This window comes from Talpa occidentalis, unplaced genomic scaffold (genome assembly GCF_014898055.3).
Source record: "Talpa occidentalis isolate TD23 unplaced genomic scaffold, MPIMG_talOcc4v2.1 talOcc4.9, whole genome shotgun sequence".
Lineage (NCBI taxonomy): Eukaryota > Metazoa > Chordata > Mammalia > Eulipotyphla > Talpidae > Talpa > Talpa occidentalis.
In genome coordinates this window covers 13,948,766-13,973,925 of record NW_023605305.1, presented here as the reverse complement: position 1 = coordinate 13,973,925, position 25,160 = coordinate 13,948,766, and the positions used below count along the sequence as shown (strand labels likewise).

The following is a 25,160-nucleotide window of genomic DNA, read 5'->3' as shown; positions in this document are numbered from 1 at the left end:
TGTTAATAGCTATGACCCCCCAGCTTTGGTCACTGGCAAGCAGTACGGAGGCCCCAAAGCCTCCATGCCCGGGCCCCGGCCCCCAGGCTGTGGCCGCCCACAATGGGGGCTTCTCACCGCTCAAAGGGCTCATTCAGCCACGCAGCAGCTGGGGCAATTTGGAGAAGAAAATAAACATTTCCTTCCAGTGTTGGGATTGGCTGCTCGACAGCAATCCAGCGGGCTCGGGTTTCCCAGGGCTACTGGGCTGGGGGTGCAGGGGACAGGAGGGCAGTCACTTCCCCGCCACCCTGGAGGAGGAGTGGGGGACCCGAGCAGGAGGTCCCAGGGGTCAACGGCAGGCCTGGGCAGGTCAGCTCAGAGCCCGCATTCCAGGTGAGCCTGCCTACCCACCTAAGCCCACCAGCTGTGGTGCTGTGCCTCCTGCCCTCGAATCCTGGGGCCCTGTCTGGGTTTCCTTTGTTTTGCCAATGGCGTTCCTGTCAGGTAGGCAGCACTCACTTTCAGGGCCCAGAGAGGAGGTGTCTACCTCATGCCCACTGTACTTGGGGTGCCAGGTACTGCCGACAAGGCCTTCTCCCCGGGGGCTCTGAGATGCAGGCCAAGCCCCTCTGACCTTATAGGGAGGGACCAATGTGTTCCAGAAGGCCCCAGGCACCGGACCCTCACCCACATCTCCCCACCTTGAGCCCCAAAGCATCATTCTATTCTGGCTCAGAGCCTGATGCTAAGAAAACACCCCCAGCTGCGTCAGGAAGACCTGGAAGCCCACACAAGTGATGTCTGACCTGAGGCCACATGCCACCTCCAGCAGATCTGGGGAAATCAGAGGCCTGAGGGCACCCACCGCTCTCCATCCTCAGTGAGTCCTCAGCCACTGCAGACAGTGCCCATCTGGGGCACTGGGGCCAGAGGCAGATCTCCTGAGGTCTCTCCCAGCCCTGTGTGTCCTGGGGTTCGAGCCAGACTAACTTTACCTCAGGACTGCTGCTGGGGCTGCCCACCCACCCCCCCAGCACTGCCCAGGGTCACCCCTTTGGGAGGGTATAAGGAGGGCCCTGAACAGGCCTTGCTCCAGCTGCCCAGGTGTCACGGCCACCACAGCAGCGCAGGCCCCACCAGCCTCTGTGCTCCCTCGAAGTGCTGTCCCATGTATCAGCTAATGAAACCCCAGGAGCTGTTATTGTCTCCATTGTTCTTATGGGAAGGCAGATGCACAGAGAGGGTTACATGACTAGCCCAGGGACACACAGGTAGTAAGTGGCGGGACCAGGATAAGTATCCAGTTGCAGAGACCACACAGTTAGCCTCCATTCTGGGAGCCCTCAAAGTGGGACAGCTGCCTGTCAGGCATGTGTGGGGCTCAGGACCAGAGGCCCAGGGGCTTTGTGCCAGGTCAGTGTGCTGTGTGACCCTTAGATAGGTGCTGCACCTTTGCTGGGCCTCAACTTTCCTCCTAAAGGGGGTTAGACTAGGTCCTGAAGACTCTGAATGCTGAGGTTTCGGGGGGTCTGTGATCCCGGGGCTGAGGCAGAGATTGGGAAGCTCTTGCCTTGGAGCCTAGTGAGAAGTCATGCTCCAGGGGGGCCGGGGCCTGGCCTGCGCTGGACACTGGGTCTCTCCGTGACAAGGTGACAGGCAGGGTCTGGACCACTAAGCCCTAGTAGCTCTGCTCCTGAGGCAGGCGGGAGTGCTTCTCATCATTGGCCACCGGTCAGCTCCAGCCTGTGGGGAGCACAGGAGATACAGGCCAGGCATGGGGAGTCAGACAGAGCTGCCCCCACAACACAAACACAAGTTCCTATAACCCAGCTGAGCTCTACCTGGCCAGGAGAGGGCCCCCGAGAGACCTCGTGATTAGTTCCAGTCCTTTCTATACAGCATCATGAGCTTTCTCTCTCTGCCTCAGTTTCCTTATCTGAAAAAGCAAGGTCCAATCCCCAATCTCACTGAGTCACTGGAGACCCTCTTCACACCCCCAGTCTTGTAACTCTTTTGTTTTATTGAGGAAACATTGCTTTACAGCACTACATGATTTAAGGTACAGGCCCATACCTCGTCCTGTGCATGTCACCAGAGCACCCATGGTCCTTTAGCCCAGACCATTGGGTCACCTCCCGTTGGCCCCCATCCCACCCTCTCTTCCCCTCTAGCAGCCTCAGTTCTGCAGTCATCTCTCTAGGGTTTGTTTTGGTTTAGGTTTGCCAGTTCCTTTGTTTTGTTTCTCTGTATTCCACATACGCGTGAAATCCCATCTTTGTCTTCCTCCTTCTGACTTTGGCTTCGCATCATCCCCTCCCTCATCACCTCTAGTTCCACCCATGTTGTGGCAAATGGCAAGAGCTCATCTTTTTTATGGCTTAGTAGTATTCCATCGTGCAGATATACCACATCTCATTAATCCACCCCTGTGTTGTCTTGCCAGCTCTTAACCACGAGCCGAGAGAGGTAGAAACTGCTGGGCCAGGCCTGCTGGGAGGCCTGACCTGTCTTTGCTCAGTGTTCCCCATTCCCAACAGTCCAACTGGGGTCCTACCTTCACCATTTCAACAGGCCTGTGCTCTGCTAGGTGTGAAGAAGATTCCACAAGGAGGAAGAAAATCTTCCTCCTCCTCCCCCTGCTCTCCCAGGTGGGAAGGCCGCACGGCCCCTTCTGGCCCAGGCACCTGAGCCACCTGCCCCCAGGTGGGCTCCTGTTCTGAGTCAAGCTGGCTCCAGCTTCCGAGCAGCCCTTGGCAGAGCCCGCAGAGCCAGCTCTAGAATCAGGGGTCCCCAAACAGGCCTGGTCAACCAGCCCTCAGATGTCGTCCGTGGAGAAAGACCCCCAGGGTGGCGTCAGGCTGCAACTGACCATGCTCTTTGCTGTCCCACAGGCACCTCGGACCTGAACCCTTTCTCCGACCCCCGCCAGTTTGACCGCTCCTTCCCGGCACTGCCAACCCTCACAGAGAGCCGCTTCCCAGACCCCAGGATGCATTACCCGGGTGCCATGTCGGCCGCCTTCCCCTACAGCGCCACGCCCTCGGGCACGAGCATCAGCAGCCTCAGCATGCCGGCCACCAGCCGCTTCCACCACACCTACCTCCCGCCCCCCTACCCCGGGGCCCCGCAGAACCAGAGCGGGCCCTTCCAGGCCAACCCGTCCCCCTACCACCTCTACTACGGCGCGTCCTCCGGCTCCTATCAGTTCTCCATGGTGGCGGGCAGCAGCAGCGGGGGCGACCGCTCCCCCACCCGCATGCTGGCCTCCTGCACCAGCAGCGCCGCCTCCGTGGCCGCCGGCAACCTCATGAACCCCAGCCTGGGTGGCCAGAGCGACGGCGTGGAGGCTGACGGCAGCCACAGCAACTCGCCTACCGCGCTGAGCACGCCGGGCCGCATGGACGAGGCCGTGTGGCGGCCCTACTGACTGCCGGGTGGAAGCGGATGGCCCCCGGCGGCGGCAGGGACCCCAAGGACTTTCCCAACAAGTGGCTGGCCCTGCTCTGAGGCTCAGGGCAGGAATGGGACTTAGGCTTCGGGCGACCATGGGCCCAGGGCAGGGGTACCCTGAGCTGTGGGCGGCTCTGAAGCATCCAGCGCCCCGGCCATGTCTTTTTACAGAGGGGCCAGGACCTCCCCCAGGACACCAGGCCCAGCCACATCCTAGTCATCTCATCCCACGTTCCTGAGGAATGTTCCTCTTCCTCTCCCCTCCCCTGGAATGACCTGATTGGTCATCTCTGCTCCAGGGAGAGCGGCCAGGGGCCCTGGGGAGACTCTCTCACCCTCCACCTTCCTCAGAGACCCTGCACCCCCTGGACCCAACCCTCCCTCTGCATTTACACAAATTGAGTCAGAACTGGAAGGTCCCCGCCCTCAAGAGGGGTTCCCTTCATTCATTTTGACGATGGGATGGGCCCATCCAGAGGACCCAGGGAGTCAGTGGCAGAGATGGGGTGAAAACACAACCCTCCCCCCCTCTGCCAGTATTCCCAGATCTGCTTCCCCCCAAATCCTGACAGCTCAGAAGCCCGTCCCGTCCCAGTGGTCGTGGGCCCCAGGCCTCAGAGTAGAGCAGCCTGCGGCATCAGGCACCTCCAAGCAGGGGGGAGGCCTGCAGGTGGGTTCTCCATGCACTTTACCAGCCCAAGGCATTCACCCTCTGATCTCTTAGTGGGGGACTGGGGATCCCCCTTCTCCGAGGCTGGTCTCACACTCGCCATTGTTGGAGAGCATGGGACCAGCTAGGTCCCAGCAGCAGCAGGAGTGCCAGTGCTCCCGTCTCACGCCAGTCTGTGCTCCAGCGCAGCCTTGACAGAATTCAGTTTTAAAGCTGATCTGAGGAAAAGAAGCTTCAGTCAAACATGTTCAAACACATGACCTCTGACAGGTAAAGCCCTTTGTCATGAACAAGACCCTTCCCCTATCCGGCAAGGCTCTCGGTGCCGCCTCTAGGGCTGCGTCCCTTCAGCAGCGTCCAGCCAACTTCCAGCACCGGCTGACCCTGCTGGGCACCACAGGCAGTGCCAGCACATCACACATGTGGCAGGGCTGGTGCCCCAGGAGAGGCAGGTGTGGGTGGTGGAGTGACGAGGCCTCAGTGGTCAGTTCTGCCCGCCCCCCTCCCGCCCCAGGCTCTGAGGTGCAGGGTGCCCCTTGCAGGGGGTGCCCTTTGCAGGGGGAAAAGCAGGCCTTGTCGAGGGTTCAGGCTGCATGAATTCTCTGGTCTGAGTTCTTTAGTTCCAGAAAGGCTTACGTGGAAAAGGACAAGAAAGCTCTCATGAGAGCTAGACAGCACGTCGTTTTCAGAATTGTTTCAGATGGGTCCTCTGTGGATGTGGAAGCTGCCCCCCCCCAAGGTCCCAGTGGTTGCCCCTGTAATTGCACCTGCCCTGCTGCACCCCCTCCCCAACCTGGAACAAGGGCGAAGTGCACACCTTTGTGCACTCTGGCAGGCTAGGAAGTCATTCTGATGGTCTTACTCGAACCCCTCTTGCTGCAGTTTCTCTTGTCTGGCCCTCACTGGAAAAAGCAGTCTCCATCTCTTCCATATAGCTGCCGGGGGTGTCCTGCTGGCTCCCTTCACCCAGGAAGCTCTCCACCCCTTCTCAGGAAGCGGCTACTACCCATTGCCCCGCTGCCTTCTTTGCTCCCCTTCTCTGTGGTTGCAAACTGGCCCCAGGCCCGCATGGGGCCACCCTTGGGTTCCCAGTGCCCAGCACTTTGTAGCCCCACCCCAGATTACTACCCCTTCCTGACATCCAGGCCCTGGTGGGGCCAGGGGCAGGAATAAGCCACCCTCCCTCCTTCCACCCCTGACTAAAAGTGATAGCAGCCTGCTCTGTCTGAAGGCCCATGGCCGGTGCGGACGGCTGGCCTGGGAGACGGGTCCTTCCTTACAAGGCTGCTGTGAAGCTGTACCGGGCAAGCACCCTGACTTAGAAAGCACAAGGAAGCAGAGAGGCTCTGGTCTCCCTCTAAGCCTGTTGGTGGTGGGTGCAGAGCCTTTGTGACATATTGTCATGCCACGGTGTCCATGGCACTGCTACACTCGGCTCTTCCATCCCAGAACTGGGAAGAGGGTGGGGAGGGGTGGAAATTGCTTTGCACTATAATTTGCTTGGTGTGTTTGTTTTTAATGCACAACTTGCTTGTACAGTAAACTGTCTGTCTTCTGTACTATTTAACTGTAAGATGGAATTTTGACTGATTTGTTACAATAATATAACTGAGATGTTGAAGGATCCCAATGCCAGGCTTCTGGGCTGTGTGCATGGGGTGGGCGAGGACAGCACTCCCACTGTCCCTGAGGCAGGGCCTGGGGGCAAGGGAAGGACAAAACCCAATGTTTTGGAGACCCTCTGCCCCCACCAGTGCCTTGACTTCTCTGTGTCCACCTCCATCAGCACCTGCCACAGAGATTAGCCTGGGCAGAGGGGTTGGGGGGCTGGAAACCCAGAGGGATGTCAAGTCTTCAAGTGCCCACACATGCAGCCCTGGTTTTTTCACAAGCAAATAGAAGTAGCGCCCCTCTTCCAGCTTGGTCCCCAGCCTCAGAGTTGGGGGGGAGTGGGGAGCATAAAGCAGCCTGGGTGAGAGGAGGCCCATGTTTGCTGGAACAGTGGCAAGCTCGCAGCAGTCAGAACTACAAAGCAAGCAGCTACATCAGCTCCCTCGTTTTGCAGATGAGGCCACCGAGGTGCAAAGAGGGGGTGTCATCTGGCTCCACATCTCTCTGGAGTTGTTTGTGGCTGATGATGGGAGCTGGGGTGTGATGATAGTCTTGCCTTCTCACCCTACCCCCATCCTGCCAGCAGGGAGGTCTGGACGGGGGTGGGGGGGCGGATTTTCATAAAATAGACCTTATTTTCAAGTGAAAATATTTCAAAACCTGCTGCTACATCTGTGCCCTGTTCACTTGGCTTGGTCTGCCTAAACCCAACAACCAACAAGCAGTGAAGGCTCATAGTCACGTTTAGACCCCAGTCCCTGGCCTCACCCCAGCAGCAGCCTGGCCCAGGGGCCTCAGATTCTCCGTGGGCAGCTCTGTGTGGTGTCTGCCTGGGCGAGCAGTGCTAATCCTGAAGCAGCATCGACAGGTCAAAACTCTGCTTCCATATATGTATTTATTTGGAGTGACTTTGTAGGAAGTGATAGAGACTGGAGGGGACCACAGTGTAAGTCTCCCCACTGGCCACATTTTGGAGCCACAGCCGACGGGAGAGGAACTGTGGCCTCCGGAACTCTTGACCCAAAGCCCCATCACTTTCACCTCAGCAGGCACAGAGCCACACAGACCAGCACCAGCCTCCTAAGTGGAAAACAGCGCCCAGGGATGTCCCGGGCTGGCCTGGGTGAGAGCAGGAGGGCTGTGGGCCTAAGTGCGCAGTAACCAAAGCAGCCTGCAGGTGGCAGCAGGTGGGACAAGCGCGCCGTGCCTTGCAGACTTAGCTGCCAGAATTCAGGTCAGGTATTAGACCTTCCAGCCCTCCGCAGTTTCATCCCTGGAAGGACCCGGAGATGTCTTGGTGTGCAGGAAGTGTCCTTCCTTCTCTAGCTCGTGGCTGCCGGAGATCCCTGTCCCTTTCTGCGCCTCCCTTTTAATTCATCTGTGACATGAACACCTGCTATGTGGAAGGCGGATAGTAGAATCACAGGTCCTAAAGCCCTGCTTTGAATAGGGGTTTACCCGACTTAAAAGAAAGGTTGACTTAAAGGCAGGGTTGACATCCCAGTCTAGCAACCCCAGCCACCTGGAGCCAGGACCCGGGGTCATCCACCACCCAAGCCACCAGCTGGAGCTTAGGACCAGAAGCAGCCGATCCAGAGAGAGGCGGCCATCTTGCTCCAGCATCTGAGACTGGGAATTCCATTTTAAAGATGATAGGAGTCCCTCAGTTTTAGCAATGCCTGTAGTCTCACCAGTTCACTCACGGCCCACAGCTGGCCTGGTGCAGGCCTCGGGGCTCCCAGAGTAGCATCCTGGCCCCGAGGCTGTTCTAGGCACCTCCTAAAGTTGCGGTAACCTCCAGGGAAACCTGCCCTCACCCCTCCAGGCTTAGGGAGCAGCCCTGCACTGCTGGGCTTCCAGCTGCAGAGATAACCTGAGCTTTTATTCAGAGAAACGGACATCCTAGGGGGTTTTCAGGGCCGAGTTAATGGCATGCGCACAAGGCGGGAGTTGGGTCAGAGGATGCTGATGTGAGGAATTGCCCCAGGCTGTAGCCCATAAACACAGCCATTCGGCCCCAGCCCCGCCCCCCAGCATGGCCAGCGCACAGCCCTCAGCCGCAGCAGACACCAGCCGGCCCGGGCCCGAGAGTGGGGACTGCATCTCGGTAGGTCGGTTCATTTTGGGATCGTAAATGAAATGAGCTGTCAAGCAGATGGGGATGGGGGGAGCCAGAGTGAAAGAATGGACTGTTCCTCACGGAAACCCAGAATGCCCCCCACTCCTCCCCATGAGGGCTGGGAGCTGGGAGGGGGTGAGGAGCCACATCCCCCCCAATATCCGCATCCACACCTGTGTGGTCCAGCAGCTTGAGGAGCCGGGGGAGCCGGATTCCAGGCTTCCTATTTTTAGTTTTGCAGCTAAATGCACACTGTTTGTTTTATATATTTATATTCACCCGCAGAGAGTGCCTGCCCTGAGCCCAGCCCGGAGGAAGCCCTCCGGTGGTGGGGAGCAGAGCACCCTCGAGCCAGCTTGCTGGAGCCTCTCTCCCTTTGGGCCCACGCCCACTGCTGGAAACAGTTGTGGCCTCTTTGGTGTCCTAATGGGCAGCAGCTGTTTGGGCCACACCACCCCGCTTTTGAGCTTGGTGTCTGCAGGCCCTGACCACAGTTCTTTGCCAAACAAAGGCCCAAGCCCATGCCACCCCAGGTGCTAGACAGTGAGGACCACAAGAATAAGTCACTGCCGAGCCCTGGAAGAGCTCCTAGGGCAGGAGGGCCGGCAAACAGGTGCGCTGAGCCTTGGGCTACCTGGTGTAGATAAGAGATGGAAAGATGAGTAGAAATTCTCAGGGCAGAGGTGCAGCAGGAGGGCCTTCTAAGGGGAGGGAGCCCTGTGGGCCAAGGCCTGGAGGACAGGGATGTGGTGCGAGGCAGAAGGCAGAGCGGCAGTGGAGTCATGGTAACGGGATGGGGCAGGTGCAGGTGTGGGTCTGGGCACTGGAGGTCGAGCTGTGGGACTTGGATTGGGGGCTGCGGGCACCAGGGAGTCAGGCTATGGGGCGTTGGCACACTGAGGTAGCTGTGTGCTGGAGGGCATCGCCGTGGTGCATGGGGTGCAGAGGCGCAGAGACCTGCCCACAGGCTGTGAAGCAGCCCAGGCCAAGTGGTAGGAGGAGGAGCTAACATCCCTACAGCCTCGTTAGCATTAGAGTCACAGGAAAGACCCAGCCGAAACCTCAGGGCGAAGCCTCTCTGGTGCTCAGGGCTCCTGGCAGGAGATAGAGCCACTGGGATCGGGTCCTTTTTTTTTAAGATTGATTTATTTATTTAGACAAGAACCAGGGTACAGGCCAGAATTGCGGGAGGGTAAGAGGGTTCACCAGAGGCAGAGCGGGGAGCAAAACAGGTAGACTGACGAAACACACTGCTGAGGGGAGCAGCGGTCGAGTCAGGAGAGGTCTGCTGCGCCATGCGGGACCCTCGCCGGGCTGCCAGGATCAAACCCGTGCTGCAGAGGCTGCGGACAGCTTCACAGTGCAGCGCTCAACCCGCTGCGCCACCAGGGGAGGCCCTGGGATCAGGTCTTAATGATAGTTTTTGGCTTTGCCCCCTCCCCCAGGAAGCCTGGGCCCACTGGCCCCATTGCATGCCCACCCTCAGATCACACCCATGGCCACACACAGCCCCTCACACTTAAGGATTCAGGACTGAGTTCAATCCAGACACCGCACTCTCCACGGCCCAAGGATGTTATGATTATAAATAAGGCCCTGAATCCGAGGTTCCTGAGCTCTAGGTATTAAATTTGAAGAACACATTTCCAAACTACACGAAATAATATAGAGGTATTAGAGAAATAAATGGATATACAGACCACCAAAAAGGACACAGGAAAAACTAACCATAGTTTCACCCCCCTCCAAAGAGAATAACTGATAATATTTTCAGGTTTTCCCCCATCCAACTCTTTTTTTTAATCTATAAATATGTGAATGTTTTTCTAGGAATAAACACTTTTCTAGTCAGTCTATATATAGTACATATACAGTAAATCAATTAGTGTAATTCAAACAGAAAGAAAAAGTAAAGTGAAAGAATGGAACACTGGAATGATGGGATTATAGCTGTTTCTGTTGCATCGTTATATTTTTCTGTTTTATAAGTTTTCTAAAATGAGCACATTTCTTAGGGGTCTAGTTCATTAGACTCCTAGACCTTGATACATATGCAGGCAGAGGTGTTCAGTGCATGCTTGTAATTAACTCAGGTGTCACCTCTTCCAGGGAGCCCTCCCTGATAACCCATGCTGGGTTTGGTGCCTTCTCTTTGCATCTTTAGAATAATTATAATAAAATAACAGCTAATACTACATGCCAGTCACTATTATAAAGTATTTTGCCTTTTTACACTCAGCTCATTGGGGCACGTACTGTCATTATATCTATTTTGCAGACTGAAGGGTGAGCACAGAATTCCTTCCCAGTCCTCATCGAGGCAGAACAATACCCCAAAAGGTGGAGTTTTAATTTCCCATCAGCTAAAGGTCCTGGAGGCTTGGCAAACGAATTAAGTCAGCTTTAGGCAAAAGCACACCTGAGTTTGTGCTGGCTGCCTCAGACTTGCTATCAAGTCTGATCATCAGGGGGGAAAGAACTGAGGACTGTCTTTTCCATAAGCAGGAGCAGAGAGGACACGAGGCTTTGGGGTAACGTGACCACCCCCTTGTCAGGCTTCTCAGAGCACAGGATGGAAAGACAGAAATCACCCTGTCCCCTCCGGCGACGCCAGTGGAGGGTGCCCTGGGGGGAGGCCTCCTGGACATGGCCCGGGCCTTGCTGGCGGGGCCACGCTGCCCGCTCTGCGCACAGTGGGAGTATCTGCCGAGGTGGCAGCCTCTCTCTGCCTCAAACAAGTTCTGTTTCTTTTCCCATGAAAACAACTCAGTCCTCAATCACTGACGCCTGAAATTAGAAAAATACGAGGTCCATATTATCATAAAACTATTTTAACACGGCGGGGCCCTCTTGGTGGCAGAAGGGGTGGCCGGGAGGCCATGGCAACCCCTTCCAGTCGCAGCCCCGGGGAAGGCTCAGAGGGACAAGAAATTTGGTTTTCATTAGCGCGAATGTGAGGAGTTCTGTCGCTCTGAATGGACCTTTGATTCTGGCTGGCGGTGGAATCTTTCCAGGACTCAGGGAGTTTTGTTTTGTTTTGTTTTTTTCATATAAAATGGGCCAGGCCCTTCCAGCTTATATCTCCCTGAACTACACGGGAATTGGGCAACACCCCAACCTCTTGACTTCTAAAGTCAACAGCTGGGGCGGGCAGGAGAGGCACCGAGACCATTCTGCTTTATTGACTCTGAGGTTTTATTAAAAATGTTATGTTTCCTTGAGGGCTGTGCCAGACCCAACAAGAAGACCGACCGGTGAGGGGCTGGCACAGGCCAAGGGACTTTCACCACCTGGAAGACAGCCCACCTTGACCTGCTTTCTCCCACCCCAGTGGCCCCCCCAAAATGGCCTCCCCTTTAGAAACTCCACAGAAAACCCCGCTCTCTCTTTCCCTCTGTCTACTTTAAGCAAAAGAACACGAGCCTGTGCTTTTATTTGGTCGACACATACTGGTTGGGCCCCTGTGTGGTGCTGGGTGTTGGGTGCAGGAAGCTTAACCACAGGTTGGAGAGAATGGCCCTGTGCAGACCTGACGATTAGGACATGACTTCAGGGAGGAAGAGCACAATAAGAAATAAACGGGAACGATGGAGGAAGATGGCAATGGTGGCTCATGGGTCAGGCAAAGCCTCTCAGGAGGTGTCTGTGGGCGCCGTGACTGAGCAGGTACAGCAGGCCCGGCTAGCGTGCTGCAGGGGCCGCTTTTCCGGGGCTGGTCAACAGCGCCTGGAACTGGGAATGCAACTCTTGGCTTGGCTGAGAGTCCTTGTGACGGGCACAGCAGAGGCGCCGAGGCAGCTGCACTTTGCCTGTGGCACAGCAGACACCTCTGTGCCCTGCCCATGGCCCGCACCTCCGCTCCCTGTCAAGGTGTCATCACAGCGGCCATCTTAGGTAGGTTCCCTGGATCCAGAGGTGGGGGTTTTGTGGAGTGGGCTTTCAGGAGACGTGGCATGAGAAAAGCAGGACAGCGCACTGGCAGACAGATAATCGTGGTATCGCTAGGCTGGAGGCTATCCTCAGGCCGGTCCCACGGTGACCTCTGGAGCAAGAACTGTGCCACCTGGGTGGCCTCCTGGAACCAACCTGCTGTGCTCCTGTCAGTCAGCCAGACTGTGTGGCAGGTGGGTCCTGGAGGGGTACGACATCCCTGGGGAGAGCCCTGCGATTTGGAGGAGCTCAGACCTCCAGAGAAGGTGGCAGATATGAGCTGCCAGCAGCCAAGGCTACTGATGCCAACATGGTGGGCCTGAGTGAGGCCACGGAATGTCAAGACAACCAAGGACATTGTAGTGGACACTACTGGAGAGTGACCCCCATGCATGCCAGAGGCTCAAAGATGCAGCCCATGAAGAATCACAAGGCCCTGTGAGGCAGGTCCCTTCAAGGCTTTCCCGCCTGTCAGGCCTGCCCCCCACACCCACTATGGGTACCTGTCTTCAGCTGGGCTGCCCGGGGCAGAGTTGAGAAGAGGATTCATATGAAAGTGAATTTCTTGAAGTGCTCCTTCGAGAAACCATGAGCTGCCAGGGAACACAAGAAAGCCAGGGTGAGGCTGGCCTGAGAGGCAGAGGGGCCCCTGCAGTGTGGGGGCTCAGAGTTTGCTCCTAACCCCAAGCAAGTGAGCTGGGCTTTCATGCGCTGCCTGCATAACTGTTAGTTGTTATCATGCTACGGCCACCCCAGGGGACATCAATACCCAGGCACTGTGTGTGTGTGTGCGTGCATGCATGCGTGCTTGCACAAGTGCATCATGCTCAAAGCAGCTCTAGTTGCTCAAGCAGAGGCCACTAGAGACCCAGGTGCAGGCTGTTAGAAGCAAGGGCATGTAGGGGCTCACAGTAATGGGTGTCTTCCACAGCCTTCCTCCTGGTTTTGCTCTTGACATTGCCTGATATGCTGGTTTACATAGTGACCCCCTCTAAACATGTGTCCTTTTCGGAACCTCAGAATGTGACCTTATGTGGAAATCGGGTCCCTGCTGATGGAATCAGTTCAGATGAAGTCCGACTGGGCCCTTTATCCAATATGGCTGCCGTCCTCACCAAGGAGAGGCGATCCTGAGACAGAGAATGGGGAGAAGGCCCTGTGAAGAAGGCAGCCTTGAAAGGATATGTCTACAAGTCAGAAGACACCGAGGCCGGCACCACCCAAAGCCAGAAGAGAAGCAGGGAGCAGAGTACCCCCAGGCCTCAGAAAGAATGACTCTGCCAACACCTTGATTTCAGATTTCTAGCTCTCAAAACTGTGAGCTATTACATATCTGTTCTTTTAAGCCACTCCATTGGATGCACTTTGTTACAAATAATTCTGGGAAACAAATGCATCTGGGGACATCTGTAGGATGGGGACGAGCACAGAGCCACCCGGCTTTGTCCAGGAGGCCAGCAGGCCCGCACCACCATCATCTGGCCAAGAGACTCGGAAAGACACTTACGTTCCAAAAAAGAAACGAGAAAAGGAAAAACCACACACTCGCACCTCCTTCCAGGAGTGAGGAGCTGCCGCCCCACCCAGCAGGAACCTGGTCTGGGTTGTGGACAGGAGCACCACCAGTCTGAGGTGGAAAACATATCCAAATGTTCCTGAAGTTGTTTTTGGAACCACATCGTGCCATATGGGAGAGGTGCCGGGGCTGGCAGTTGGGCCAAGGCCCAGTGAAGGGAAGACACGAGAGCATCTGGGTACCAGGCAAGCAAAGAGGGGAATTGTACTCTTTGTTCCCAAGACCCCTTGTCCGTGAATGTGGTCTATGAAGAGCAGAGGAGGAGCAGCCTGGTTGGGGTCTTGCCACACTGGTGACCTGAGCCAAAGACCCGTGGCCATAGAGGAGCATCAACCCAGAGCGGAGGAAATCTTCAAGGAGCAAGAACCCTCTAGAAACAGCATCTCCCCAAACTTCATTCACTCGAATCCTACCTTTCTGCTCTTTGTCGTATCTGGCCCATATCAGTCACATTAGTGTTTTCCTTGACATTTTTCCTTTGCAATGTTGCCTCTTCTTGGTCTCTTCAACAAAAAGTGTTGGGGCAACTGGAAGTCCACATGCAAGGAAGAGTGAAGGTGGGTCCCTACCTCAGACCACATGCAAAAGCCAACTCAAAATAGATTAAAGAGGGCCTCCCTGGTGGCGCAAGGGGTTAAGCACCGCACTATGAAGCAATCCGCAGCCTCTGCAGCATGAGTTCGATCCCTGGCCAAGGAGCTACCCACATGGCACAGCAGACCTCTCCTGTTTCACCCGCTGCTCCCCTCAGCAGTGTATTTCAGTCAGTCTCCTGTTCTGTTCCCCACTCTGTCTCTGGAATATCCTCTCACCCCCCACATCTCTTACCAGTACCCCAGCTCTTGTATGCATAAATAAATAATTTTTTTTAAAAAAGGATCAAAGACCTAAATGTAAAACTGAAAAAGCACTAGAGCTATAAAACTCTCAGAAGAAAATGTAGGGATTAAATCTTCAAACTCTGAATTTGTCAATGGATTCTTAGCTATGGTGCCACAGAACAAGCAACAAAGGGAAAAAAATAGATAAATTGGACTTCATCAAAATTAATTTGTGTTTCAAGAGACATTAGCAATAGAATAAAAAGGCAACCCACAGAAGTGGAGAAAAAATTTACAAGACAAATATCTGATAAGTAATTAATATCCAGACTAATGACAGAACTCTTAAAACTCAACAACAACAAAAACAACCCAATTCAAAAATGAGCCAAGAACTTAACTAGACATTTATCCAAAGAAGATAAACAAGAGGCCAAGGAGGACATGAAAAGAAACTCAACATCAGCAATAAAGGGAAATGAGAGTGAAAACCAGAAAACCGCAACGAGATGCCATGTCACATCCACCAAAATGGCTGTAATTGAAGAATAAAGAATCTACCTATACTCTTTACACACAAACAATCATAACAGCACTATTCTCAGTAGAGATGATCCAGAATGTAAAGATAATCCAAATGTCTATCAGTGGATTAATGGACAAAGCTAATGTAATTCATCAGTAAAAAGGAATGACATTACAACAGATAAACTTGAAATATTTTACTAAGTCAAATAAGTTAGACACAAAAGATCACTTATTGCATGATTCATTTATATGAAATATCCAGAATAATTAAATCCATGGAGACAGAAAGCATGTTAGAGGTTTCTAGAAGATGGTGGAAGAGGAGTGACTGTTTGATGGATATAGGGCATGTTTTGGAAGTAGAGGTGATGGTTATACAACATTGTAAATGTGTTAAATGCTACTGGATTGTATATCAGTATACGTGGAAATAGCAAATAACAGAAACAACCCAAGTGCCCATTACTGGATGAAGGGGTAAACAAACTGTGGTAGATCCATTCAAAGGAATATTATTTGCCCCGAAAAAGAAAAGAAGTACTGATACCTGCTACAACATGGATGAACCCTGGAGACATTATGCTTTCCTAAGTGAAACAAAATATCACACATAAGATTCTATTTGTATTAAATATCCAGAATATAAAAATCCAGAGAGACAGGCCATAGATTAGTGGTTTTCAAGGGTGGGAGGAGGAGGGAGTGGGGAGAGACAGCAACACCTCCCTGCTCATGGGCAGCCTGAGGAGCAAGTGCTGTGGTTCTCCAAGTTTAGGTTTCTGCAGAATCTCCTGGAAGGCTTGTTAAAATACGCATTACTAGCCACATTCCCAGAGATTCAGAGTCAACAGGAACCCAATAATTTTTATTGGATTTAATTTTTAATTTTTATTTCCTATAAGTTCCCCAGTAATGTGGATGTTGCTGAGCTCTGGACCACACTTTGAAAACCACTAAACTAATCCATGTAAAGTGCCCTGGGTCACACGCAGAGCAAGGGTTCAGTATCCCCGCCCCGAGCATGCTTCAATTATTCCCAGTTAATCCTGGGTTATCTTGGTTATCCAGCTGGGGAAACCGAGGCCCAGAGAAGGCAGTAGCTACCTGGAGTCTAGAACGGGACGTGGCAGGTCTGGGACTAGAGCCGAAGTAGTCTGTGCCAGGCAGGAGCAGACGCGCGTCCCTTGGAGTTCCCCACAGTCCCTGAGACACACTTAGGTCCATTCCACACACCCCACACTTCAACCCTCTCACTCCATCCTCTGCAAGCTCATTCCAATCTCCCAACCCACTTGGAGGTTTATCTACACCCACCGCTCTGCATCCTGCTTAGTGCCACCCAATTCCTCAGCCCCAGAGCAGGCGTCAGCCTGGCCCGCTGAGGTCCTGAGGTCTCCAAAAGGATCACGTAAGGATGATGGACAGGCTCACACTGAGCCTGCTCCTGGCGATTTGCAGAGAGGACCTTCACCCAGGCAGGCGTCAGGATGAAGTCTCTCCCCTCAAGGCCTGACATCACTCACGGCCCTGCCCTGGGTCAGTGGGGCGGGGCGCTGGGCTTCAAAGGGAAACGTAGATTCTAAGAGGCACTGTTTCTCATACTTGAATATCTCCGAACCTGGGGTGTGTCTCACATTAGCCCTTGGCCAGAGGCCCTCTGGATAGAGTTGTCACTGCCTGCACATGCCAGATATCACTCTAGAATGGGTTTCTGTGGCTTGGAAGAAAATCTTGGAGACAATAGAAGAGTATTCTTCTAACCTCTAGAAACCAAGTGGTGGTGGGGACAGGGCGGGAAGCTGGAATCAGACCTGTTCTGTTGCATTCCTCACCTGGGAGTCAAAAATGGGGAGCAGAGCCAGGCAGGGTCCAGCACCAGGGACTCCAGGTCCTCTGTGGATTCTAAGAAATCCTGCTTCAGAGTGATGCCCTCGGTGGAGGGGGGTTGGGAGGGCACAGAGGTGCTGGAAATGTCTCTCCGGATCCCAGTGGTGGTTGGTGTTATGCTGGAGATTAGTGTTATGCTTTATTTATGGTGGTGGTTAATGTTATACTTTATTTTTATATAAGCATAGTTTCCTTCCATATGAATTTATTTTCATAGAAAGAATCCTTTCATGTCTATGCAAGACCTGGGATTAAAAGAGCTTTTTCCTAAGTGTGGAAAAAAATGCCATGTGATAAGACAGTACTGTATCTTCATTTAATTGACAGTGTGATTATTTCCTGGGGGGTGTAAATAGTGCTTTGTACACCCAGTGATGTCCTAGGCCTGTTGGCATCTAGCAACGTGTCCGTTTTATAGGTGCTCCCAAGAGGTGGTGAGAACACAGGACCAGGAGCCCAAGGCCTGGTTACAGGCGAGGATTTGCCCTGTGTGACCTTGAGCAAGTCAGCGCCCTCCTCTGGGCCCTGGTCTCTCTCAAGTATGGACAATACTACCTCTACCTCTTGGAGCTGTCGGGAAGATGAAAGTAATACTGGGTGTGGCTCATTCTAGCTCCAGGCTGGGAACTCAGGAGGGGCTGCTTGGCTGGGGTCCCTGCTGACAGCCCCCACCCTTGCCCCCACCCCAGCCCCTGCCAGCGGGATCTGCAGAAGTGCAGGCCAGCAGGGACCTGGCGTGACAGAAAGCACTGGGGAGAAGGTGAAGGTGGTGCACCCTCCGCCAGAGACCTCTCAGAGCCACAGGCCATGGCTGGGCGAGGCGTCCAAGGGAAACAGAAAACGGGGAGCCAACTCAGCATGCACCTGAGCTAACACCCCACTTCCACACATTGAAACATCTGTGGATCGTGATTAGACCCTCCGCCCAGCCCGCCTCAGGTCATTTGAGAATAGAGAAGTGGCTGCGGGAAGAGCCTCTCGGGTCAGTGCTGGGCTGAGCCCGGGCTGAGACAGAAGCTCGCAGCCCCCCTGCTGTGCTGGGGCGCCCACGTGGCCCCAAGTTCAGATCCCAGTTGGCTCTGTCTCTTGCGAGGTGAGTGGCCCGGGCGCCCTCCCACGGGGCTTCAGATTCTCCCTCTGCGAAGTGGGGATCACAGTAGTGGCTGAGTCCCCGTGGCCAGCCCGCCCCTCTGTCCACGGGCATCTAGGTTGGCTGCGGGTCTGGGCCCCTGTGAGGAGCGCTGCTCGGAGCTCAGGAGGCCAAAATCTTCTGGAATTCTGTTTTCCATATTCTCTGGGTAAAGACCTGAAAGTGGCATTTCTGGATCTTATGTTCTTTCCATTATCCGCTTTTTAAGAATTTTCCGTACCGTTTTCCATAGAGGCTGCTCCAATGGACATCGCCACCCACAGCGTACAAAAGTTCCTTTTCCTCCACACCTTCCCCAACGCTGCTTTTCCAATCTTTTTAAAAATAACACTCGTTGGGGTGAGGCGACAGCCCATCGTGTTTTGCATCCCTCGTGAGAAGTGACACTGAGCAATGCATGTGTGTGGGGGGCGGGGTAGGTGGGGCGGGGTGTGTGTGTGTGGATTGTGTGGTGTGGGGGGTGTGTGGTATGTGTGTGTGTAGTGTGTGGTGTGGAGGATATGTGGTGTGTGTGTGTGGTATGTGGTATGGAGGGGTGTGGTGTGTGTGGTGTGGGGGTGTGTGAGTGTAGTGTGGGGGTGTGTGGAGTAGGGTGTGAAGGGCTGTGTGTATGGTGTGGGGTGTGTGGTGTGGGGGTTGTGTGGTGTGTGTGTGGTGTGAGGGGGGTGTGGAAGGATGTATGTGGTGTGGTGTGGGGAGGGTGTGGGGAGGGTGTGGGGAGGGTGTGGGGGTGTGTGCGGTGTGGTGTGTGATGTGTGTGTGTAGGGAGAGGAGGGTGTGGGGGGGATGTGTGTGGGGTGTGGTGTGAGGAGGGGGTGTGTGTGTATGTGTGTGTGGAGTGGGGAGGGTGTGTGGCTGTGTGTGGTATGTGATGTGAGAAGGGTGTGTGTGAGTACGTGTGTGGTGTGTGGTGTGGGGAGGGTGTGGGGGTGTGTGTATGGTATGTGTGTGGTATGTGGTGTGTATGTAGTGTGAGGGTGTGTGTGTGTGGTATGGGGAGGGTGTGTGTGTGTGTGTATGTGTGGGGCATGGGGAGGGGGTGTGTGTGTGTGTGGTGTGGGGAGGGTGTGTGTGTGTGTGTGTGTGTGTGGTGTATGTGCACGCGCATGCACATGCGTACACACACCTGTGGCCCAGCCCATCTGTACGTGTTGGGAGATGTGTCTGTTGGGTCTTTTGCTCACTTTTGGTTTGGGTTGTCTTTCTGATGCAGAGCTGTCGGAGTTCCTCATATCTTTTGGACATGAGCCCGTGCTGGACGGGCGCTGCTGTCTTCTTCTTGCTCGTTGACCTCCACGAAGGGCCTGTCATAAGCAAGGTCTCCTGCCGGGAGGGAGAGTCAAGCTAGAGGTCTACCTGTTTATAGCTTTAGAGACACACATGCATTTCTTCTGTTTCTAGAAAAATAAACAGAGCCAGCGGAAGTCCAGAGATAGAGGTAAGGCTGGTGAGAAACAGGATGACTGAATGGCTCTGTGAGGGGGTCCCCAAACACCTCAGCTCTGAGGTGCCCAGACCCTCAGAGTCTCCAATGGTGAGGTGGTAAAACCAGGGAGCATGGAGCTGTCAGCAGCACTCAGGCCCCAATAAAGAGACCCCAAACCCAGAGGTCGTTTCCTCCCACACAGTGGATGTATTTATTTTACAGATCTGGCCAAATACAGGGGAGAAGCTCAGGCCTTGGGGAAAGAGGGGGGAAGGGAAGCAAGGTGAGCCAGGGTTACTGGCCAATGCCCCCTCAGTGTCTGGTCCCAGGGAGGATGACTCAGGAAAGTTTAGGGAGGGGAGCTGAGGAGCTGCAGGGAGCGGGGTGAAGGACCAGGGTAGAAGGCGTATGTGCTGGCTACACACACACACACACACACACACACACACAGGGCTCAGGCCTGAGAAAAGGGGTTTGGGGAATGTACCCTGCCAGGTGAGAAATCTGCCCCCCCCATAGAGGAGCCTTTGTGGAGAGCCCTCCATGGACGAGTTGGGGCAGCGAGGGAAGGAGAGGTTTCCCCACTGGATGCCCAGCAGCTCCTGAAAACTCCCCAGGCTCACAGTCACCTGGGGACACTGGGGCCTCACTTTGTGTCTCCCACTGCCCCTACCCCGGAGGGCCTAGGAGCTGGCCTGGTGCAAGACATGGTCCCTTTGTCTCTCTGTCTCTCTGCCTCTCTGTCTCTCTCACACACACACACATGCACACGCACGAACTCACACTCATTTACACGCACTACACTGATTTCTCTCCTTCTGGGGAGGCTGTGGGGGGCACACCTTGATTGGTGGCCATGCCCTCCCAAAGCCCTCCGTGTTTTCCAAGGTTTCCAGCTTCCACCCGCCGGGCTACTGAAGGAGACGGTCCCCCCCACTTGTGGGGCTCTGGGGCACTGGGCAGTCTCGGTAGCTGGAGGTGTTGTCTACATATCACGGTTATTATCATCTGCAGGGGTCTCAGGAGGGCCTGAGGGTGCACGGGGAGGGGAGAACAGGCAGCCGGAGCGGGCATGGCCAGGGTGGGAGAGGGGAGCAGAGCCCAGCAGGGCCCACCCCAAGGGCCCAGGCCAGCACCCCCACAGGGTGAGGCCTCATGCCATGGAGGAAGCTGGTGTGGGGTTGAAGTCACTGCAGGTCACGCACACTGGCCGCCAGGGAAGAAAATTGGGTGTGGACAAGAGCACCATCTGAGCATGGAGGAGGGAGAACACAGGATCTGTTCTGCTGCCTGATCTCCCTTCAGCCCTGTCTGATTTCTTCTCTGCCCAGGTGCACAGCACCTTACCCCACCTGACACCTGAGAACAGCGCTGAGCTCAGGTGCAGCCCACAGCACCTGGTACAGGTTTTTAAGTGCGTGTCTGAATGATCCGACGCTGCACCTAGTCCTTGGCACCCCCCCAAACTCTGGGGCCTCTGTGGTGAATATGGAATTTGTCCATAACAGGAGGTTCTGCCAGAAGGATGTGCTGGTCCCAGCCTGCGGCCCCCAAGTTAAGGTCTGGGCAGTGGGCGGTAGCTGCAGGTTGGGGCCTGGGAAATAAGGTGCCTCCCTGAGCCTGTGCTCTCCCTCCTAGAGGTACAGATACCACATAAGCACCAGCTGCACTTGCACCACTGCTGTGTCAGCAGCACCCTGGCCTCCGGTCAGCCCCTACCCTGCCCCGCCACCTCCTCCAGGATTGCCAGATACGGGGGCACAGCGTGAGCACTGTGCAAAGTGCTGTTGCTGGAACTGGGCAGGGATCAGATCCACCTGACTCCACCACCGAGCCCAGCGTGCTGGCCCTGGAGGCCCCATGGGCAGTGGCTGTGCAGCCGGCTGGCCCTGCTGCCCCCAGAACCTAGATCTGCATTGGCCAAGGGCCGTCCTCCAGCCCCTGCTCGGCCACCATTTACTACAATTACAATTTACTACAGCTGCAATCTAATAGGACTTTCTTATCGCCATCTTTCCTGGTAGAGAGATGAAGGAGGCACAGAACACTTAGGTATCGTGCCCAAGGCCACACAGCCCGCAAGTGGCAGAGCTGGGATTTGAACCTCAGCCGTGCCTCTCCACAATGGAACCACAACAACAACTCCATGGTGTCACCTCAGAGCTCTCTGTGTGTGGTTTCACTTACTCCTCCCAAGGCTCTAGGGGGTTCCTTTCCTCGAGCAGGTGATTAGACCGATGTGAGAGGTGAGACGGCCTGGGCACCTGAAGCTGGGGGAGGTTGCCCTCTTCTGAGAGGGAGAAGGAGAGGGTGCCCAGGGAATAGAGACAGCCAGGACCCTGCAAGCCACAAAAAAAAAGCACTTTCCCTTTCACAGTCCCCTCTCGTGCGCACGTGGAAACCAGGGCCAGCTGCTCGGCTGGCAGATGAGGAAACCGAGGCCCCAAGACAGAAAGTGGCCCGGCTGGATGAGTTTGGCGGGGGCTGGCAGAAGAGGAAGAGTCGAGCCAGGCTGTCCACCCCGGTGCTCTTGGTTTTACTCTCCCGGGGCCGAGGCCTGAGTCTTGACATTCTAGCTGCTTCCCCATGTGCAGCAAAAGGGGGGCCGCCCTGAGGACCCCGCCAGTTCACCCCATCCCCACCTGGACCGAGGTGGCACGCTGCCTGGAGCCACACCCGCCGATTCTGAGAATAGGTGGCCCAACACCCCGGAGGAAACACACCCAAATGTGAGCAGAGGCAGATCTGGGGCGTGAAATTGTGGGTGATTTTTATTTCCTTCTTTGTACTTTCCCACAGTTTCCAAATTTTTATTTGGCAAACAGGCATCGCTGTTACAATTAGAACAAAAATACTGGGCTTTTTTTTTTTTTCCCTCCAGGAGAAACCGAAGACAGGAAATATTTCAGCCAAGGGGTAAAATGCGTACCCCTTATTAAACCAGGAAGAGGAAATGGGGGAAGGAGCAGCAAACAGTTGTCAGGGGCTTGCGATGTGTGGGGTGGAGGCCTGCTACCTCCATCACCTCCTCCAGCCTCACAAGTACCCTGGGAGTTTGGTGCCGTGATCCCCATTTTACACACAGGGAAACCGAGTCACGTGCAAAGAAGGCAACTTGCTCTTTTCACTCACCACAGTCCCTCTCCACATCATGGCAGAAAACGCTGCTTCAAAACTGGTTGGGTTTAGGGCCTCCCTGGTGGCGCAGCGGGTTGAGCGCAGCGCTGTGAAGCTGTCCGCAGCCTCTGCAGCGCCGGTTCGACCCCAGCCAGCCGGCGAGGGTCCCACATGGCGCAGCAGACCTCTCCTGTCTCCCCGCTGCTCCCCTCAGCAGTGTATTTCGGTCCATCTGCCTATTCTGCTCCCTGCTGTCTCTGGTGAATCCTCTCACCCTCCTGCGACTCTGGCCTGTACCCCAGCTCTTGTATAAATAAAATAAAACTTACAAAAAAAAACCTGGTTGGGTTTCAAAACCAGGCTACCTAATATCGGGGGCCTGGCTGTGAAATATTACATCATTCATGAAACAGGCCCCCCGGGGCTCCTCCTCTGTAGCCCAGATGTTTGAAGGGTGTCTGTCGTTTTGCTAGTTTCTTGATGAGGAGGAATCACTTTCCCTCCAGTACAAGGCTTTGTCGGCGGTGTGAGGGCCGGGAGCAGGCAAAGCTGAGGAGGACTCGGTCCACCGCCCACGGTCAGCAGCTCTGAAAATTGATGCCTCCCTTCAGGGGGGAACGGGTAGCAGTGGAAAGGGCATTACAAGCAGGTTGGCGCCTTTGGGCTCAGGAATTCCACTCCCAGGGATATGTTCTAAGAACAATGTAGGCCAAAGTAAAAAGCCACCCGCGTGAAGCAGCTTTTGTCAGTATTAGCTATACCAACAATTCATATCGCAGCCAGGTGACGGGAGACGCTGTAAAAAGCGGCCTTTTACACCAGAGAACCCGCCCACCCAGGCGCTGGCCAGCCTCCTCCAGGCCCCCGCGTTGCTCAGCTCCCGGTGGTCCTTCCTGGTGAAGCCCCTCTGCACAGGGCACAGTGCTGTTGGTGGCCAGCAGGGTGCTGGGGAAGGACCCCGTGTGACCCCAAGGAGACCCCATAAGACATGTCGCACCTCCTGCCTCAGGCTCATGATCACTTACTTTGGGGAAGCCAGCCATCCTCAGGAAGGCTCAAGCCGACCAGAGGAGCAAGTGGGGCGGAGCGTGCGTGAAGGAGGGAGGCCTCCTGCCAGCAGCCAGGGAGTGGACACCCCCAAGACTTCAGACACCCCAGCTGGCCTGGCATCCCAGAGTGACCCATCACAGTCCCTGATCTGGAACCGCCCCATGAAGCTGCTCCTGAAATCCTTAACCCACAGAAACGACGAGAGATAATAAATGCTGTCGTTCCAAGTCACAGGTTTGGGGTAATTTGGCGCACAGCAATAAGTAGACAAGGCCCCGTAGAATGGACTAGCTCACAGCAGGGTGGATGGATTTCACAACTGTCATGCTCAGCGCAAGAAGCCGCTTACCGAGGGGATCTTAGTGAATCAAAGGTCTGAAACAGCCAAAATGGATGTGGGCCCCAGAAGTTTGGGGTTGGTTGGGGGAGGTCAGTGGCTGGGCATGGTCAGGAGGGCCCAGCACTGCTCTCGCTCTGATGTTTGGCAGTTTGGTTTAGGTCATGGATATATTTAGTTTGCAGAAATTCATCAAGCTGCACATGAATGATTTGTGCACTCTGGTTCCGCCTCCCCAAAATTTCAATGATGATTTTATGCACTGTGTATAGAACCTAGATGCTGTGGTCAGAGAAAAGGGCAGGACCTCAGGAGCCTGCCCCCGGATCTGCAGCTTGTAAAATGCACACAGGGAGATAGGATGGAAAAAAACAAAATGTCTGTGCAGGGAGGCAGGTAGTCCCGGTGCCTTACAAACCTTGCCATTTTTCATTGAAGAATATATAATTCTGTGTTGTGAAAGAGAATGAAAAAAAGAAAAAAAGGCCAGGAGGTAGAATTCATTTCCACAGGATGTCTAACCAGAAACTAAACTAAAATACAGTCCTCTAAGGAGTAAGCTTCTTATTCACCAAAAATCCGGCCACCCAGAATAGCTCCTTCCCAGAGATTTTACAAATTGTTCAAGTGCGGTTTCTCTAGCGAGTGGGTTCTTGAAACGACCGTTTTCATGAAGGCATAGCGGTGGCTGCCCATGGGGGGCGGGACCTGGAGCCCCCAGGGCAGGGAGAAGGCTCGGCAGCAGGATGCACCAAGAGACCCTAAGCAGCAATTTGCAGTGAAGGAAGAAGGGAATTTGCAGGCTTGGGGGCGCCTTCCCGGGACTGGCAGGACAGAATCAGGGCAGACATCACCTTGACGCAGCTGCAGATTCAGAAGATAGCAGAGAAAATTCTTTAGTTTCACTGAGCCGTGAATTTGGGATTTCCCCTGGTGGCTTTCCACAAGGGGTGCCACACAGTTCTCGGCAGAAATGAAATACTCCAGTATTCTGGTTGAGTCCTGAGGACACGGATATTTTGGAACCTTCTCAGAGGCCTTCCTTCTCCCAGCTCCAAAACCGGGGGGCTTCCCACCCTGGAACCCCGCTGACAGCCTTAAAAGGGGTCTCTGGTCTGCCCCCCAAATACAAGTGCAACCCGTGCTCCCAGTATCTGCCGCCTGGGCCTCCAGGCCGAGACCCCTCTGTGCCCTCCCTGGGAACTCCCTTCACTCACTCACCTCCACTGGGGAAGGCCTTTCGAAGTGTCTACGTTTGTGGAAGAAACCACAGAGGAAATGTTTGACAGATTCGTGCTACCTAAAAACAAAAAATTCCGGTGTGATTAAAAAACACAAGCAAATTAAAGAGATAAACTGGAAAGATGTTTGCAGCCGAGACCACAGAGAGTTGGGTAGAACCCTCAATTTAGACAGAACCCACATACGTTGGGGGACACCCAAAGATGCCTGTGGATAAAAGGGCAAAGGACATACTCAAAAGCCCATGGAAGGGCCAAAAAAGCA

The 25,160-nt window shown here is 54.5% G+C and overlaps 1 protein-coding gene across 2 annotated transcripts in view; it reads left to right on the top strand.

The window, feature by feature from the left end:
- Positions 1–5,324, top strand: part of RUNX3 (RUNX family transcription factor 3) — a 55,686-nt gene extending 50,362 nt beyond the window's left edge. For both annotated transcript variants that reach the window (XM_037498879.1, XM_037498880.1), the window contains one exon: positions 2,874–5,324. In XM_037498879.1, the coding sequence (XP_037354776.1) occupies positions 2,874–3,409 (536 nt within the window). In that variant the 3' untranslated portion in view covers positions 3,410–5,324. The remainder of the gene's footprint in view (positions 1–2,873) is intronic.
- Positions 5,325–25,160: the final 19,836 nt, after the last annotated feature.